This window comes from Microtus oregoni, unplaced genomic scaffold, assembly GCF_018167655.1.
Source record: "Microtus oregoni isolate MIOR12 unplaced genomic scaffold, Mior012 000025F_ref0000491, whole genome shotgun sequence".
In the NCBI taxonomy this organism is placed as follows: domain Eukaryota; kingdom Metazoa; phylum Chordata; class Mammalia; order Rodentia; family Cricetidae; genus Microtus; species Microtus oregoni.
The window spans coordinates 14,947,033-14,964,856 of record NW_024543084.1 but is presented as its reverse complement, the minus strand read 5'-3'; the positions used below and the strand labels follow the sequence as shown (position 1 = coordinate 14,964,856).

General features: G+C 51.1%; 1 protein-coding gene across 1 annotated transcript in view; it reads right to left on the bottom strand.

Moving 5' to 3' along the window:
• Positions 1 to 17,824, bottom strand: part of Usp20 (ubiquitin specific peptidase 20) — a 30,656-nt gene that overhangs the window by 11,433 nt on the left and 1,399 nt on the right. Inside the window, exons 2-11 of the mRNA XM_041674685.1 lie at positions 12,961 to 13,040; positions 10,867 to 10,914; positions 10,194 to 10,290; positions 9,310 to 9,363; positions 7,130 to 7,192; positions 6,714 to 6,845; positions 5,436 to 5,532; positions 4,966 to 5,035; positions 3,420 to 3,533; positions 2,069 to 2,147 (exon numbers count right to left, since the gene is read on the bottom strand). Coding sequence (XP_041530619.1) covers positions 2,069 to 2,147; positions 3,420 to 3,533; positions 4,966 to 5,035; positions 5,436 to 5,532; positions 6,714 to 6,845; positions 7,130 to 7,192; positions 9,310 to 9,363; positions 10,194 to 10,274 — 690 coding nt within the window. The 5' untranslated portion in view covers positions 10,275 to 10,290; positions 10,867 to 10,914; positions 12,961 to 13,040. The remainder of the gene's footprint in view (positions 1 to 2,068; positions 2,148 to 3,419; positions 3,534 to 4,965; positions 5,036 to 5,435; positions 5,533 to 6,713; positions 6,846 to 7,129; positions 7,193 to 9,309; positions 9,364 to 10,193; positions 10,291 to 10,866; positions 10,915 to 12,960; positions 13,041 to 17,824) is intronic.

Here is a 17,824-nt window from a genome sequence, read left to right as displayed (position 1 = left end):
CAGATGCGGTGGCATGCACTCGGAGTCTCGGCACTGCCGAGGGAGAGACAGATCCACCCCAGGGGCTCACTTGTCAGCCAGGCTCAACCACACCATCGGTGAGCTCCACACCAGTGAAAGTCACTGTGTCAAAGGAGGTGGGCGGTGTTCACAAAGATGGTCCCTGAGGTCGTCTTCCAACCTCTCTGCGGGTACAAGTGCTTGCACATGCACACACACACACCACACACACACATACACACACATCTTTTTTAAAAAATAAAAGTTCCAACCAGGCAGTGGTGGTGCACACCTTTAATTCTGGCACTTGAGAGACAGAGGAAGGTGAATCTCTGTGAGTTCCAGGCCAACCTGGTCTATAGGATACAGAGAAAGCCTGTCTCAAAAAAAAAAAAAAAAAAGAAAAGAAAAGAAAAAGAAAAAAAGTTTTCTGTCCCTTGCCAAGCTTTCAACCCACATGAAAGCACAAAATCTATGTCCACATAGAGAGGCTACAGCTGTGCCTGGCTTCAGACCAGAAGTATCTGTGGAAGTACAAGGAGCAGGGAAAGCAGCCTCTGCTGGGCCCAGCTGGAGGAGATGATGTCACACAGCAGTCAAACAGCACACGGGATGGTGTCCACCCTGGCTGAGGGCAGCACAGCGCCGTCCAGAATAAAGGTCACTCTGCAGTAAGGGACAGGCTCAGCTTGTTCCTTACCCCTCTCCTGCCCTGTGTGCTGTGTACCTTGGATGTGTAGCTTCTCTGAGCCTTGCTCACCTGTGACATGGGAGCAATGTGTCCCTTTGTGGTAGACAGTGAGCCCAGGCAGCTGCAGTCACCAGTTCCCAGAACAGGTAGTACAGAGGCAGCATGGACTTTCTCAGGCAGACAGCCTGGCGCCCACTCCAAAGATCTGAGCACATACCCCGAGCTGGGTGGCAGTCAAGAGAGTGCAGGCATCTCTAGTGCCCACCACTGCATCTGAGGGACCAACATACAGGCAGCAGAAGAGGTGGCCCAGCCACGTCCAGCTCTGACTGCAGGTTATCCAGGAGTCCCTGCCACACCACAGGTCATGTGGGTTCGGCATGGGTTGAGAACTCACATAGCACATTCTTGGTTCCATGATTTCCTTTCTTTCTTGGCTGCCCTGGAACTCACTCTATAGACCAGGCTGGCCTCAGACTCACAGAGATCTGCCTGCCTCTGCCTTCCTGAGTGCTGGGACCAAGGGTGTTGTCACCACGCCTACTTGTGATTTTTCTGGACAGAATGCTATGTATGCTAGATCTCAAAGATACACTCTGAGCTAAAAGTTTTTCTTGCCAGTCATGGCAGAGCACACCTGTGATCTTTGATCTCAACACTTAGAACTCAAGAGGTAGGGGCAGGTGTGTGAGTTCAAGACCAGCCTGGTCTACATAGTGAGTTCCAGGACAGCCAGACTTACATAGCAGGAACCTTAAAAAAAAAAAAAAAAAGTCCCCACCCCCGGCCAGAAAAGAAAGAGTAGGGCTCTATGTGTAGAGTGCTTGCAGGGTAAGCCTGCAGGCCCCAGTCTGTTCTCCATACCCACATAAACATTGGGGCGCAGTGGCACCTATGATCCCAGAGCTAGAGAGGCAAGATTGGAGGACCTGGGGTTTGTCAGCTCAGTAAGTCTAGCCTGTGAGTTCCAGGCTGGTAAGTGACCCTGTCTCCAAATAGTAAGGTGAGGAGTGATTCACAAAATACATCCAACATCAACCTCTGTCCTCCACACACATGCACACGCTCATCTGCATGCACAGACATGCACACACGCACGCACACTAAATAAGTAGTAAATAATAAAAATAAAAATAAAAAACATCCAAGGAGGCTGGGTGCTCTCCCCGCTGCATATCTGCTGTGTGGCTGGCATGAGTGACTTGGTCCCTTAAACCTCAGTTTCCTTGTCTGTAAATTGGAGCTAAAGGACAGCAGGTTACTGGGAGACACCATGTTCCTGAGTAAGAAAAGCTCTGACAATAGATGCCTGGCCTTTCTGCCTGCTCTGAGGTCTGCTCTGGCTGGGCCAGTGTCCCAAGCAGCTAGACAGCTTACCTGCTGGGCATAGCCTCGGAACATCGGGTTGACCAACTTGATCCCATGGGACAGGCTGGTGGGGACCACATAGCTTGGCCTGTGGGGAGACCAAACCTGCTAGCACAGGTGGCCAGCCTTGAGCTACGCCATGTGTGGCAATAGAGCAAGGCAGATCAGGTACCCACAGGGGCAGTTCCCACGACCCCCACTGGCCCCACTGGCCAGAAGACAAGCCCACAATGTTCATTACTGAAAAACCTAAAATTTCACAAAAGTACAGTGAAATAGTATCACCAATATGTCCCCGCTAAAGAGGACACCTCAGGAGCCTAGTGGTGTCCAGAGAAGAAAGGGCAGAAGTACACCCAGGGACACCAAGAGAAGCTCTGACCTCCGACCTGTGGAAGAGTGCTCTTTCTTTCTTTCTTTCTCTCTCTTTTTCTTTTTTTCCAAGACCATTTCTCTGTGTAGCCCTGGTTGTCCAGGAACTCACTCTGTAGACTAGGCTGGCCTTGAAATCACAGAGCTCCACCTGCTTCTGTCTCCCAAGTGCTGGGATTAAAGGTGTGCACCACTGCTGCCTGGCTGCCCATTTCAAGGCCTAGTGTGCGCCTGTGAGCGTGTTCAACTCCCCCCCCACTTATCTTTCTTTACTTTTATTGGTTCTTTTTGTTTGCTTGCTTTTGGAAGCTTGAGGACTATTTTGGTGCAGTTTGAGAGAAAAGGAACAGGGCAGGCATGCTATAAACCTTTGCAGCTGCCGGGAGGAGGGCCAGAGGAAGAGGGAGAGTCAGCCATGCTCGGTAAGGGAGGCTGGCAAGCGGCTGACAGGAGGGCCTTCAGGAAAGGGGGAGAAAGTGGAAAGGCCGAGAAGAAGCCAAGTGAGGTTTGGGTCAGGATGTGAAGCAGGAGTAAAGAGGAACTTAGTGAGGGTCTGTAAGCAACTGCCTCACCTTCCGCTTGCCCCAGAGACCATGCTTCTCATCTTTTAAGTTCACTTCACCCTGCCACAACCATGGCCTGGCCAACACCCAAAACTCTGTGTGCAAGTACCCCATCCCCAACTACAGCCTCAACTGACACCTGACACTAAGCAATATGGTCTGCGGGTCTCCGCACAGACATCTGTCAAGACAGCTGTCACTGAGCCAGGCTCCATGGTCACCAGCTCTGTGGCTGGGAACAATAATGCCTGCAGCTCTGTACCTCCGTCTCCCCATTCTTCAACAGAACTAGTAAGCTTAGCGATGCAGTGCAGACTGCCTGTGAGCACTCATGTGCCATGGAACCATCCAGAGGAAGCGCTCTGCCAAGAGAGCACAGCAGTCCAGCCCCACACATCTAGCCAAGGTCACACTCGGACACTCACCGTTTCTTGTGCCAGACCTCAGAGATCAACTTCTGGTAACTCTTGCACAAGGCTGGCTTCTTGTCTGTACGTACCAGGCCACCACACTCCAGGAAGAACTGAGTGAGTGGGGGGCTGGGTTGGGGGTAGAGAGTCAGGACAGAAGAGAAATGGGAGGAACAGTGTTATTTAGAAAGAACTAGATTAGGGCTGGAGAGATGGCTCAGCACATAGAGGTGCCTGTCACTGAGCCTGGTGACCTGAGTTCGATCCCTGGGACCTAAATCCACCTATGCTCACACATACACACTCGAGACAGGGTTTCTCTGTATAGATTGGACAGTTTCTTGGCTGTACTGGAACTCACTCTGTAGACCAGGCTGGCCTCAAACTCACTGAGATCCACCTGCCTCTGCCTGGGGAGAAACTGCTGACAGTGGGCCCCTAGGATTGAGAGCCAGGAAGGCCTTGTCTATTACAGGAAACAAACACCCATCTCTCCTGAGTCAGATCCAGGCTCCCTGCCACAGGTCCTGAGACTGGGACTCTGAAAGAACAGGGGTAGAGGTGCCCCTGCTCTCCCTGAGCCTACACTGTAGGACTTGTCAGGTGGGAGGGCACCTCCTCAATTCTACTTTCTACATGTTACAGAAACTGTCACACATACATTCACATGCATGAGCACACACACACACATACATGCACGTTAAACAAATGTATACAAACAATGTCAATTGACCATATTGTCACTGTGAACCTTTGGGGGCTGTCCTTCCAAACTTTTTTTTATTGTGGAGGGGGATTGGTTTTTTGAGACAGGGTTTCTCTGTGTAACAGCCCTGGCTGTCCTGGAACTCACTCTGTAGATCAGGCTGGCCTCGAACTCACAGAGATTCACCTGCCTCTGCCTCCCAAGTGCTGGGATTAAAGGCCAGCACCACCCGGCTCAGACTTTTTTAGGTATGCATATCTGTTCCCTCTTCCCCTCCTTTCTATATGTTAATTGTTAACACGCAACTGTATACAGGAAAAAGGGAAGGTTGCTGAGTTTGCTCTACCATTCCTGTGTCAGGTGTGTGTGTGTGTGTGTGTAACAATGAACACACATACTCTCAATCACAACCCTGTAGAGACCGCCACTACATGGGCCTGCACCCCATCTGGCAACCTCCCTTTCCATCTGCCAGGTTCTGCACCTCTCACTTCAGTAAACATTGGCCTACACTCCCCACAAGACTGCAATACAATGAACTTACTCTCTTGCAGATAGACCACATGGACACAGTATTAGGATGGAACCAGGGACTTGCACATGTTAGGCCAACTCTCCACGAATGAGCTGCACCCTGCCCCAACCAGGGATGCTGAGCACCACTGTGCCTATCATGCCTCCTCCTCCCTGGTCCTGTGAGGGACGGCAGTCACTGGGCATGCCTGGGTTTAGGGGTTTGGAAGTGTGTCTATCCCATGTCTATGGCCAGTGTGCAATGCAGAGCGGAGACTGCTACTCCTTCTAGGGTTTTGCCTGGGACAGCTCCTGCCCTTCCCTCAGGAGACGACAACCTACCAATTAGACAAGGCCTGCAGGGCAGCATTCATGTAGCAGGAGTTTCCCAGGTTCTTCATGCCCGTGAGGCCTGAAAACAACATGGAGAAGAACTGAGAGCCCTGCCCAGAGGCCCTCACAAGCTCCTTCGCTGAGCTCTAGCCACCCCAAGTCCGCGGCAAATCTGTATCCCACCCCAGAGATCTCCCAGAAGTCAGCACGGCTGTTGCTCAGAACACCTAAGCAGGGTTGGGTGTGCCACATAAAAGGGCCCCTTAGCTACTCTGCCCAGCTCACACTCCAAACCACACAGACGAGGAGGCCACACACACAGCTTCAAGCAGCTGAGAGAGAGGAGCACATCTCTAGGGACAGCACGTCCTGTGTGTCTCCCACCCTGCTCACTGCACCACGGCAGACGGAGCCAGCAGAGACAAGCCCCTGGCTTCCCATGCTGTCTGCCCTACGGCTCCCCTGCTGTCAGCCATTACCTCGAGGTTTCAGATCATCATCCTCAGACTCAGACTCTCCTTCATCAGCCACAGCAATAGGGACGGCTCTCAGAGAGTAGGAGGGTGGTGGGGAGTCCTGTGTTAAAGACCCAAGTGAGGAAATTGGGGTGAAGAGGGGGACCTGAATGCACTCACCTCCTCCCAAGGGAAGCATTACAGCCCCTCAGCATATAGCCAGTACTGAGTGAGCCCAACAAAGCCAAGGGTGTCATGCAAGGGGAGACTGGGGACCACCTCTGGGAACTGCCGTACTTGTAATTTGTAAGAACTGTGTTCCTTTAGAAGACATTGGGGGCGGGGGAGGAGTGAAGAAAACCACACAATCCCAGTTTCCTGAGCAAGCACTGCTAACTGTGGTACACTTCTGTACATTTTTACCATTTAACACACACCAACAAAGGACATCATACAATGTCACAGCCTGAAAACCTTCAGGGCCGGGGAGTCATCTCAGTGGGGAGAAGAACACACTGCTCTTGCAGAGGACTCACACCAGGAGGCTCACAACCGCAACCCCAGCGCCAGGGCTCTGATAATTCCCTCTTGCCTCCTTAGGCTCCTGAACTCATGCACACAAACACACCTGCACACGCAGAAGAAAAATACAATCTTCTACCCCCTTCTTTTTAAAAACTAAAAACAAAGACTTCACAAACATCTCCCGGTCACACTGTACTCAATAGACACTTTTAGCTATGGCATGCCGTCTCAGCAAGGAGGCAACAGAGCCACATGCACACATCCCCACCTATACATATCCACACACCCACAGACCACACACATCTTGCCCACACCACCCCATAACTCCCTGTCCTTCCAGGGTTGCTAATCTAGCCTTACAGATGGGCTTGCTGACCCCTACAAATACCCAGGCAGGCCAGGCCTGAGTCTGCCATCCTGAGGAAGTCTCTGCTGCTGGAGGAGCTGTTCTCTCACAGGGGCGTCCACAGAGGAGCAGGCCACAGTAACTACTTTCAGGTTCCTCAGGATACGCTTTAGGTGTGGGACCTGCCAGGGACTACCTGTGACTCTGCTGGGCCCTCCCAGAGCCATGAACGGAGCCATGCACTTCCCCAGTCTTCCCTGCTCCTGCTCCTCTGTTCTCACAGCCCTACTTGGGCCCTGACACAACTGGGCTCAGTGAGTACTTGCTGACCAGAGCTCCTTGTCACATACTTCCGCTGGACCCCCTGGCTCAGATCACACTGCCCCATCAGGACATGGCTGCCAAAAACCAGCCGAGCGCTGCGCCCCTACCTGCTCTGAGAGCTTGGCTGAGGAGCTGGACAGGTGGACTGCCAGGCGCTGCTCCAGGAAGACTTCACGCTCACAGGCGTAGCACCACACCCGGAACGTGGTCAGGTTCACAGTCAGGTTGTGCTTTTTCACCTGCAGGGTAAGAGCCTAAATAAGGTTCAAGACAACTTGGCCAAGCAGGTGCCCTGACCCAACATGGCGCCCGCCACCCAGGAAGAAGCGGCCTGGTCAGTGTCCAGGAGCTGAGGCTAGCCCATCCTCCATCCACCAGACAGGGACAGTGTGGGCCTGCTGTCCTTTTAGCAATTCCACAGCAACTGTGCAGTAACCGACCCCTCTTTTCTCGAGGCCCAGGGCAGGTGAAGCCAGGAGGCCGTGGCAAGGGCTGTGCCCTGCCTTCCCACCCCCACACCCACCTGTGCATGAATGGTGCTGTGGTCAGCAAAGGACTCTCCACAGCCAACATAGGGGCAGGTGACCTGGAGAGAGAGCCAGTGTCAGCAAAGTAACTCTAGCTACCCCAAGGCAGTGTGACTTGGTGCTATCCAACATGTGACTGAGGAGCTCCCATCCCAAAATAACAAAAGTCTAGTAATCAAAGATGAGTGTGGCCACCAAAATAAGTGGCCCTGCACTGAGTTAAGTAGACACTGTGCCCAGATGCTGAGGCCAGTGCCTGTCCCTTTACTTCATGAGCAAGGAACAAGGGACACTGAATGGGCAGGGGGTATCCAAAATACAGAGTGGCAACAGCCGGAGTCCAGCACTAACCCAATGCCCCATAACCGGGTCAGCTCACCTCTGACCCACCTTTTGCCTCACTTTTGTCTCTCCCAGAACCACCTTCCCTACAAACCCAGCTTCAGAGTCTCCTTCATGGGCCTTTTCCCCAGTTTGGAAGTCAGCCACTACAGTCCCCCTTCTCCAGGAGTGCCTGGTGTCATGGACAGTCTAGGAATGACCTTTGGCCATGACCTGAAAGCCATGGTCAAAGCACACCGTTGCTGTATCAGGCTCCCACATCTGTCCTCTGGAGGACCTGGGGTTCCCATGAAGCAGGAGCACGTCTCTGTGAGCCCTTCTGGTTGTCTCCTGGGTACCCGGTGGACTACAATCCTGCTCATTTCTGAGTGACAGGTCAGGGTCCCTCTGGGGTCCTAGAACTTCTGCACAGACTTATTCTTTTGTTTCTGCTGGTGACAGGCAGGCCAGATAACCCGGGTGGCTATGCAGACCAGGCTGAAAGCAAACCTCTGACAATCTTCCTGCCTTGGCTCTCACATGCTAGAGTACAGTCTGCATTATCACACCCAGAGTGCTGCAGTCATTTTGTTTAAGATTTATTTTTCTGAGTGTGGTGGTGCACGCCTTTGGGAGGCATTTGGGAGGCAGAGGAGGATAAATCTCTATGAGTATGAGGCCAGCCTGATCTAGAGAGTGAGTTCCAGGACAGCCAGGGCTGTGTAGAGAGATCCTGACAATAAATAAATAAATAAATAAATAAATAAATAAATAAATGGGAAATTTGGAGGGCTGGGTCACACGCCTGTAATCTCAGCACTCGGGAGGCAGAGGCAGGTGGACCTCTGATTTCGAAGCTAACAAAGGAGTTGTAGCTCAGCCAGGGGCTACACAGAGAAACCCTGTTTCAAAAAAAAGAGGGGGTATTTGTTTTTTAAAAAACAGGGGTCTCGGGCTGGAGAGATGGCTCAGTGGTTAGGAGCATTGCCTGCTCTTCCAAAGGTCCTGAGTTCAATTCCCGGCAACCGCATGGTGGCTCACAACCATCTGTAATGAGATCTGCTGCCCTCTTCTGGTTTGCAGACATACACAGACAGAATATTGTATACATAATAAATAAATAAATAAATAAATAAATAAATAAATAAAATAGGGGTCTCTCTATTTAGCCCTGGCTGTCTAGTGTATACTGTGTAGACCAGGTTAGCCTTGAACTCACAGAAATCCTCCTGCCTCTGCTTTCTGAGTGGTGAAATTAAAGAGGTGCATTACTATACATGGACTTTTGAGAAAATTTAAATAACATTTTTGAGCATGATTATAAAATCTACCCCATATTTATAGAATATTTGACTACTTGTAATACAGAGAAAAATGGAAATTACTTGAAATTCTACACCCCAGAGAAAAGTGGCATATCTTGATACATCTACCTTTATTCTTTTTTCTTTGAGACAGAGTTCATGTAGCTCAGGCTATCCTAAAACTAGCTATATAGACCAGGATGTGCCACCACAACTACCCACTTCTACTCTCTGATGACAACAATCGCAGCACTGAGGGACTCCCTGGATGCTAACAAGGGACGGCATCCGTCTGGTTATTCTACCCTGTCCCCACGACAGGGCCTGTGGGCAGTGGACCACACACTGAAGTCAGGCCTGGCTAGGAAGCCCGACCAGCAAGACTCCACAAAAGAAGAGTTCGTGGAGACAGAATCATTGGCCCAGAGCCTCCTCCAGCTTGATGTTTTCAGCCCGAGTAGCCATCCCAGGGACTGTCCCTGGGGCCTGAACTTGTAGCATCGAGGCTAGGTACTCCCAGGCCAGAGTTCAGACTCATGAGGATTCTTTACCTGGAGGCAGGCCCAAAGGTTAGGTCCAGCAACACCACAGGACTGGCAGGTTCCCTGAGAGAGGGAGGGAGGGAAGAGAGAAAGGTGTAAGCGGCCAAGGGGTTGAAACACAGGAACTCCTCTCTACCAGCCTCTGTTCACTCCCTTGACTTCAGAGGCTTTCCTTTCCAACCTACTCCCTACACTGGGGCCTGTGGGCACTTTCATCTGAGTGAGGTGAGGTGTTTTGTTTTTTCGAGACAGGCTTTCTCTGTGTTAAAGTCCTAGCTGTCCTGGAACTCTCTCTGTAGACCAGGCTGACCTGGAACTCACAGAGATCCTCCTGCCTCTGCCTCCCAGGTGCTGGGATTAAAGAAGTACACACACCTGACAACCCAGGGCCCTGCTTGCGCCCAGGCATGGAGCCACACCCTCAGTCTATGCAGTCTTCTTACAGAATTTCACATCAACAACCAGATGACATGACTCCATGTCACTCAGGGAAGAAGCTCACCTTCCCCTGCAGGAACCCCGAGCAAGCTAGGGGCACATCTGTGAGAGCATAGGGGAGGCTAGGGTGTGGCTCAGCTGTTCTGCACTTGTCCAGAGCGCCAGAAGAAAAAACAAGAACCACCTCTGTATGCCCATCCCTTCCTTCTGAAGGCTGTGCACCCAGTGGGAATGGATGGTGCCATTAGTGATTCTCAGGGGCTTGATCTAAACTGATTAATGGCAGCAGAACCCAAGGCCTGGAAGAAAGCTCTCAAGCAGATGCCAGCAGGGCCATTACACACAGAAGGCTTTGCAGAGCTGGGGGCAGGGCAATGCTGCCCTGCCTCACAAAGTCTCCCCAAGCCCATAGCAGCCCAAGGCTGAACCCCAATTCCTGAGGACTGTTCCTCTACCTGAGACTTAAGCAGCAAGTCCTCTTTGGTCACCTCCCCTATGGAGTCAAGGTGAGGACAGATGTCTCTGGCATCTCCCATTCTTGCCCAGGCTCCCCTGTAAGGAGACACAGCAGGTTAGAGGCAATCCCCCCGACACACACAATGACACCACAGGGGATGAGAGGTTACTGGCATGGCTGGTTGCAATCCCAGCTCCACCTCATGCCAGCTGGTAACCCAGCAAGCTGCTTCATCTCCCTGGGCCTCCCTTTCTTAGTCTGAGGAGAAAACAGCTGTCTCACTGGGTTGGTATGATGGTTCACAGAATTAAAGGGTATCAGGGCAGGGCTGGCACACGGCTTGACAGACAGCATTCTGAACAATGCTGGCTGGCTACGAGGCTTAGGTTCACTGGTGGGGAGACACTGGAATCATGCCAATCCCTCAGGAACTGCACACCACCCTGTCCAGACCCATGGGAGCTGTTGGAGATTCGTGTCTGTGATCTACTCCACCGACTGGGCAGGCAGAGGAATGGCTGGCTTTCAAAACTGCCTTCTCTGAACAGGCAGGGCCGTCTTCTAAGGAGCCCAAAGGTGGCTGAGCGTCCTGAAGCTGCAGTCTCAGCGGAGAAGCTCAACTGCAGGTCATATATCAAAGGCAGCACAAGTGGGACTACCTTCAGACTCACCCAGGAAGCAGGATGGAAGAGGTCACCAAAGTGTCAACAGCAGTGTATCTGGGTGACAGATGTCATGGGGTAGGAAAGTTAGCTTTGCTGCTATAGTAAATGACACACTCTTAGGAAAAGCAAACTCAGATGTTCTAAAAGTACTAGGCAGAGGAGATAGGTCCCTCTCTAAGGGTGACAGGCATGCCTTCACACACGACAGACTTCCCTCCATGCATGACATCCCTCCACACACGGCAGACATCCCTCCACGCATGACAGACATCCCTCCACGCGTGACAGACATCCCTCCACACACGACAGACATCCCTCCACACACGACAGACATCACTCCTGATGTTCTTCTGCAAACTATTTCACTTTAAATCAGACAAAGAAAAGGCAATCTGTCTGAAAAGTCACCGCTCTGCCAGGTGGGAGCACACTCTGGCCATCTAGGCTGTCGTCTGGCAGATGTGCTGCATTAGGCAAGCTGCGGGAGGGCACACAGGATATCCCCGTGTGTTTTTGCAAAGTCCTGGGAATCTGGCTATTTTAAAAGGTGACACCAGGGCTGTAGTGATTGTGTCTATAATCCCAGCAGGGCAATCACAGGCCAAAGTCTGGGACTGGAGACATGGCTCAGCAGTTAAGAACACTGGCTGCTTTTCCTGCGGACCTGGGTTTGGTTTCCAGCACTCTCACGGTGGGTGGCTCACAATCATCCCTAACTCCAGTTCCAGAGGATCAGACACCCTTTTCTGACCACTGCAGGTACCAGGCAAGCAAATACATATATCCTGGCAACACAATCACCACACACACACATACACACACACACACACACACACACACACACACACACTAAAATAAAATAAAATAAAATAGTGCAAAGAAAGTTTAATGTCCCCTCTGCTACACAGAAAGTTGGAGGCTATCCTGGGGTATATGAGACCTTGTTTAAAAAAAATTAAAACAGCCAGGCAATGGTGGAGCACACATTTAATCCCAGCACTCAGGAGGCAGAGGCAGGTGGATATATGTGAGTTTGAGGCCAGCCTGGTCTACAAGAGCTAGTTCCAGGACAGGCTTGTACAGGCTCCAAAGCTACAGAGAAACCTTGTCTTGAAAAACAACAAATAAATAAATAAATAAAAAGCCAGGCTTAGTGGCACGCCTTTTAGCCTGGACTACAGAGCGAGTTCCAGGACAGCTACGGTTACATCGATCCTGTCTCAAAAGAAAGTCAGGGGAGGAGTTCAAAATAAATAACAACCAAAAAATCTGTTTCAGTGCTTTAATACTTGAACAGAATTAGTCTAGGAACCTGACAGCTGTTTCTGGCTCAAACTTTTGCTAAGAAAGACTCAAATAAGCCACAGGTGTAGGTGGAACCTACAGCACCCTCATCAACAGCCAGGGCTACATTTCCCCAGGAGCCCAAAGGTGGACACAGTGCACCCTCTCCACCTCCAGGGTCAGCCAGGCAGCACACGAGACACTATGCTGATGGTGCCAGCTACTAGGCCGAACAGAGTCCTGGGCCAGTCCAATAAAAGCCCTCTCTGTTGTCTTGGCAGCTGTGACAGCCCCAGTAGCACAGACCAGGAGATTGTTGCTTCATGTCTCAGCAATAGCCATCCCAGAGGGAGGGCTTCAGGCCTTGCTCACTTGTGAGTGCTCTCTTTCTGTCTCTAAGATGTGTTAATTTTTATTTGTGTGTGTGTGTGTGTGTAGGTCAGAGGACAACTACGGGAGTCACTTCTCCCCTTGCACTATGTGGGTCCCCAGGGCTGGAACGCAGGTTGGCAGGCTTTGGAGGTAAGCCCCTTGACCTGCAGAGCCAACCTGCTGGCCTCTGTTCTCTAGGAAAAAAAAAAAAAAGCAAATAAAGGCAGCTTTGTCACGCATTCCCCTTCACTTTATCCCAAACATCCTGAGACCAGTATAGCTTCGCTCCCCTTCTGCCTCAAATGGCAAATGCCCAGCATAAGAGCCACATATCATCAGCAAAAGCGACCTGTGACATGTGAGTGTAATCCCGTGTCTTCTAGGACAGCCAGCTCCTCTGGAAATATTTGAGGGGTAAACCTTAGAGGAGGAGGTGGTACCTACCTGTGTCAATGGCACATGCAGGAGGAGGCCAGCACAGACATCCTCTGTTGACAGTCACGGGCTGCTGAGGAGGCCTGCACCTGGGGGTAAATGAAATATTTCATACAGAATCTACTTTAAAATTCCTCTTGGTTGAAAACATCCCACACCGTCTGGGGAGCACACATAGTAGGCTGCCTGGGGCTTCCACAGGCTTTGTGTTTCTCATAGACAGTGACACCATCCTTCCAGGCTGGGTACAGAACTGGCAGGCCCTCTGGAGAGGCGTCTGAGCCCTCCACACATGCTACCAAGTCCCTCAGACTACCTTTGGAGCCTTTCTGAAGCCCCAGTCTTCAGTCACCGGGGGGGCTACAGCACCACTAGGGTCATCAGAGTTGCCGCTGCCCGTTTCCTAGGTGGGCCACAGTCTCCAGATGTGGGCAGTCCAAAGAGGGACGAGCAGTTGGAAGGTAACTTAAAATGGCCACATGACAACAACAGGGTTCAAAGTTCTAAATTCCAAACCTTACTGGAAGCCAGTTTTTTTTTTTTTCCAGAGGCTAAAGCTGTGCTGGCACTGTCCCAATGCTATTTTGGGCAGAGGTGGGGTTTTAGTGTCTCTGCCACATGCGCCGCACCAGCAATTCAGAGGGTGTGCTGAGGAAGGAGGAGTTGGATTATGATCTTGGTGCCCAGAACAGAATGACAATGACAGGCCCTTTTTTTTTTTTCACACGAAGTCTCACTATGTAGCCAAGGCTGGCCTAGAATTCATTGTATAGTCCAAGTGGGCTTCAAACTCGTGATATTCCTTCCTCGGGGCCCTCGAGTGCTGGGACTGCAGACAAGCATCCACATACCCAGTGTCAGACCCACTTTTAATTCCCAAGAGCAAATGGAGTCCAGTTTCTACAAATTGAGAGAAAAGAATCCCCACAGCTAACAAGCCTCAGAATGGTCACTGCCCCTATTCCTCCCAGAAAGAGACAGGTGGCATGTCATTTAGTTTGTCCTGTCAGCTTTGCAAACAATCAGTGCTGGTCCACACAGAACCTAACTTTAAATCATCTGTTAATCTTTCCAAATGACGGACATAAGTAGCCTGGATATACAGGTCACATCAAGGACCCTACAAGACAACCTTGGCCCACTGCATCATTTGCTGCGTATTTGATTCTGGAGCATGGCCATGGCACCCACAGTTGCACACAATGTAATTTAAATGAGAGAGAGTAACCCCTGGCCCATGCCGTCACCTCAGTACTCAGGCTGCTGAGGCAGGAGGATTTCGAATTCCAGATTTGCCTGGGCTACAGAGAAGGGCCTTTTCCCGTGCAGAGCAGAGGGGGCGCACACCTTTAATTCCAGTACTTGGGAGGCAGAGGCAGGCGGGTCTCTGTGAGTTCAAGGCCAGCCTGGTCTACAGAGTGAGAACCAGGACATCCAGGGCTCCACAAGGGAAACTCTATCTCAGAACAAAACAAAAACCACAGAGAAAGGGAAGGGAAACTGAGGAAGGGAGGGAAAGGGTGGCCTCTTTAAGAGGGGGAAAATCACTGAACAATTAGTAAGTTAGCATATAGACTAGACATTAGATAATAACATTTTCAATAATTGACCTGGGGTGGCAGTGAGGGTGTACATGTGTGCTTGTGTGTGTAGAAGCCAGAGGCCAACCTTGGGTGTCACTTCTCTGGAGCTATTCACCTTGTTTCTTGAGACAGGGTCTCTCACAGAACTTGAAGCTCATTGGTTAAGCTAGACTGGCCAGTGAACCCTAAGGATCTCCCCGTCTTTACAGACACACACCACACACCCAGATTTTTCTCCTGAGTTCTGATGACTGAACTCAGGTCCTCACGCTTGCTAGGCAAGAACTATACTGACCGAGCACCTCTGCGGCACTAATAACAACTCAACTGTCCCACCCTACCCCCCAAATTCCTACACTGGCCTCCTAAGCACCACCACCCTAGCAAAGACAGAGTGAGGACTTTGGAGAAATAAGTAACAATCAGGTCTCTGTGGTGGGACTTATGCTTCTGAGTCTCAAGCACAAAGAAGAAATGGAGGCTGTCACACAGCAAGGCCACACGAGTCCAGAGAAAAGGGGCTTCTGAAACCTTCATCCTGGGCTCCAACCTCCAGAACTTGAGACCATTAATTTTTGCTGTTTAAGCAGTCCCCCCTCCCCCCGTTGCACGCTGTCACAGCAGCCTTGGAGAACGGTCATTGTAAAGGCTTTACAGGAGAAAAGCATTCTCTGGCTGTGAGCAATGACATCCTCCCTTACTGCTGCTTGAGATACGTGGGATAAAAGGCCAGAATGTCTGTGCTTACTTTTCCATGAATCAGCAACAGCGACATTAGGAGAAGCAGATATGGAAAATAAAGGGGGGAAAAGCCAGTAATTAGTGAAGGCAGGAGAATAAGGGGTCATCGTGTTATTCAAGCAACCCTCTCTGGCAGGAATGGCAGCTTCGCTTCGGACAGAAGAGCAAAGCCACCTGCCTGAGGTCACACAGTGAGGAAGGGACACAGCTGGAAGGGGACTGGTCCGGTGTGCCAGCAGGCCTCTAATAAAGGCTGAAAGAGAAGATCCATGAAAGTACTAGGTGCTGTGTTCAGGCCCCCTGAAGAGCAGCTGGTCCCATTGGGCAACCGCCCTCAGGGATCGGCTAGACCACACCCTCATGTCTTGGAGCTGGAGAGTAGGGATGGAGGCAAAGAGCCCACCTCTCCTGCCCTGTCAGACCTGAGTGATGCAGCATATGCTCTTGTACCTTCCCAGGGAGCTGGCAACAGGGAAGCCCCACCCTCAGGAGCGGAATGGGGGCGGGGCCTAGGAGAGGCAGTGCGGCTGCGCAATTACTCCGAAGGCCTGGCAGCCTCAGGTGCCCGTTAGTCATCACTTTCCCCAGAGCTTCTGGTAATATTCCTCCGACTCCCAGGGAGTCGCTGATCCTTTGGGATCCGAAGGTGGCACTGCCGAGCCTCCGCCCACACAGATTCCCACAGCCACCATTCACAGATCCTCTCACTAACCAACCACAGCCCCTTCCCCGCACGCCACACCCCTTGCCTACACGTGCACCTTCCTTTTCTCACTCTCTCCCCCACATTCCAGATACTGCCCACCTCCAGGACTAGTCCAACCTATCACACCTCCAGTTCTCCCTGCCCACCACGGACCCTACCTTAGGAGCTCTTCTAACTGCTCCAGGTCTTGAACTCTCCCAGGGTAAGCCAGCAGGACCCTCACAACTGCCCGGGGAAGCCATCCATCACCAAAGGTGGGGAAAGCGAGACTCGAGTACAGGAGCAAAGCTCTGGAGCCCCAGAGCCAGCACCCAAATCCAGGAGATCTGCCCTGCAGTCCGCGCTCTAAATGAACTGTGGCTTCCAACATCCCAAATGCGCCAGCCAGCAGGGCACAGGGATAATGTTCACCTCGAAGCTCCAGCCACGACTACACAGCAAGGTCCTCTTTTTTTTTTTTTTTTTTTTTTTTTTTAAAGAAAAATAAAAGTGCCAGCCTGGAAGAATCCCAAACCTACACCCTTTCCTTTTCATTTATTCCTAAAAGGCAACAGTAGAGGGTGGCTCAGCCCTGTTCTGCACATCTTGAAGTGGTGTGGAGCAGTGAATTGCTCTCTGAGGATGGCTCAGGAGAGGCTTGGAAAAAAGGCTTCTGTTGGAGCTAGGAGGTAGCCTGCCTAGCCTGGAGTTTCCTCTGTAGACCAAGCTGGCCTCAAACTCAGACTTCTGCCTGCCTGTGCCTCTGCCTCTCAAGTGCTGGGATTAAAAGCCTGTACTATCACGCCTGCATTTTTGTTTTTTGGTTGTTTTTTTTAATGATTTCTTAACGTTAAGATAGTCAAATGTAGCCCAGACTCAGGCCAGGCTAGCCTCAAATTCTTTTTTTTTTTAAATATTTGCTTATTTATTATGTATACAATATTCTGTCTGTGTGTATGCCTGCAAACCAGAAGAGGGCACCAGACCTCATTACAGATGGTTGTAAGCCACCATGTGGTTGCTGGGAATTGAACTCAGGACCTCTGGAAGAGCAGTCGGTGCTCTTAACCTCTGAGCCATCTCTCCAGCCCCCTCAAATTCTTTAAGTAGCTGAGTATGACCCTGAACTTCTGACCCTACTAAGGGTTGGGACTATGGCATGAAACAGTATGCCAGGCTTATGCAATCCTGGAGATTGGACCCGGGGTGCACCATGCACACTAGGCAAGAACTCTACCAACTGAACCACATCCCCAATCCTTCAAAGATGAATCAATCTCTCTCTCTCTCCCTCTCTCTGAGACAGGGTTTCTCTGTGTACCCTGGCTGTCCTGGAACTTGCTCTGTAAACCAGGCTGGTGTCAAATTCAGAGCTCTGCCTGCCTCTACCTCCTGAACACCAGGATTAGAGGCCACCATCGCCACCATCATCAAACAAGCATTTCTTGAATGCTCACAATGGCAGGGGCCATCCAGATGTGAATGCTCCTTGGGCATCCATCTAGCTCCACAGAGAAATCGGCACCCAGTCCTAACTTCCAAGACAAACTAAAACCGGAGACTCCTCTTTGAAGTAGAAGAGGAAAAGCCCTCACTTTCCTGCAGGATCCCTCTGAGAAGCAGCCTCGCTTTCAAGAACAGGACTCAGGAGGGGCTGCTGTCTCTCCACCCAGGCACCGAAGTCAGATTCCCGGCTGCCACAGTCTGATGAGTACTCGTGTCAAATGAGAATCAACTCCATCTGCCACAGCCTAGGGAGTGGACATCACCTGCCATTCTGGCTTCCTTCAAGGAGCGTGGGAGAGGGAGAACGGCTATGTATCAAATGTCCCTCTATATCTTCAAATAAGGACTGTCTGGAAAT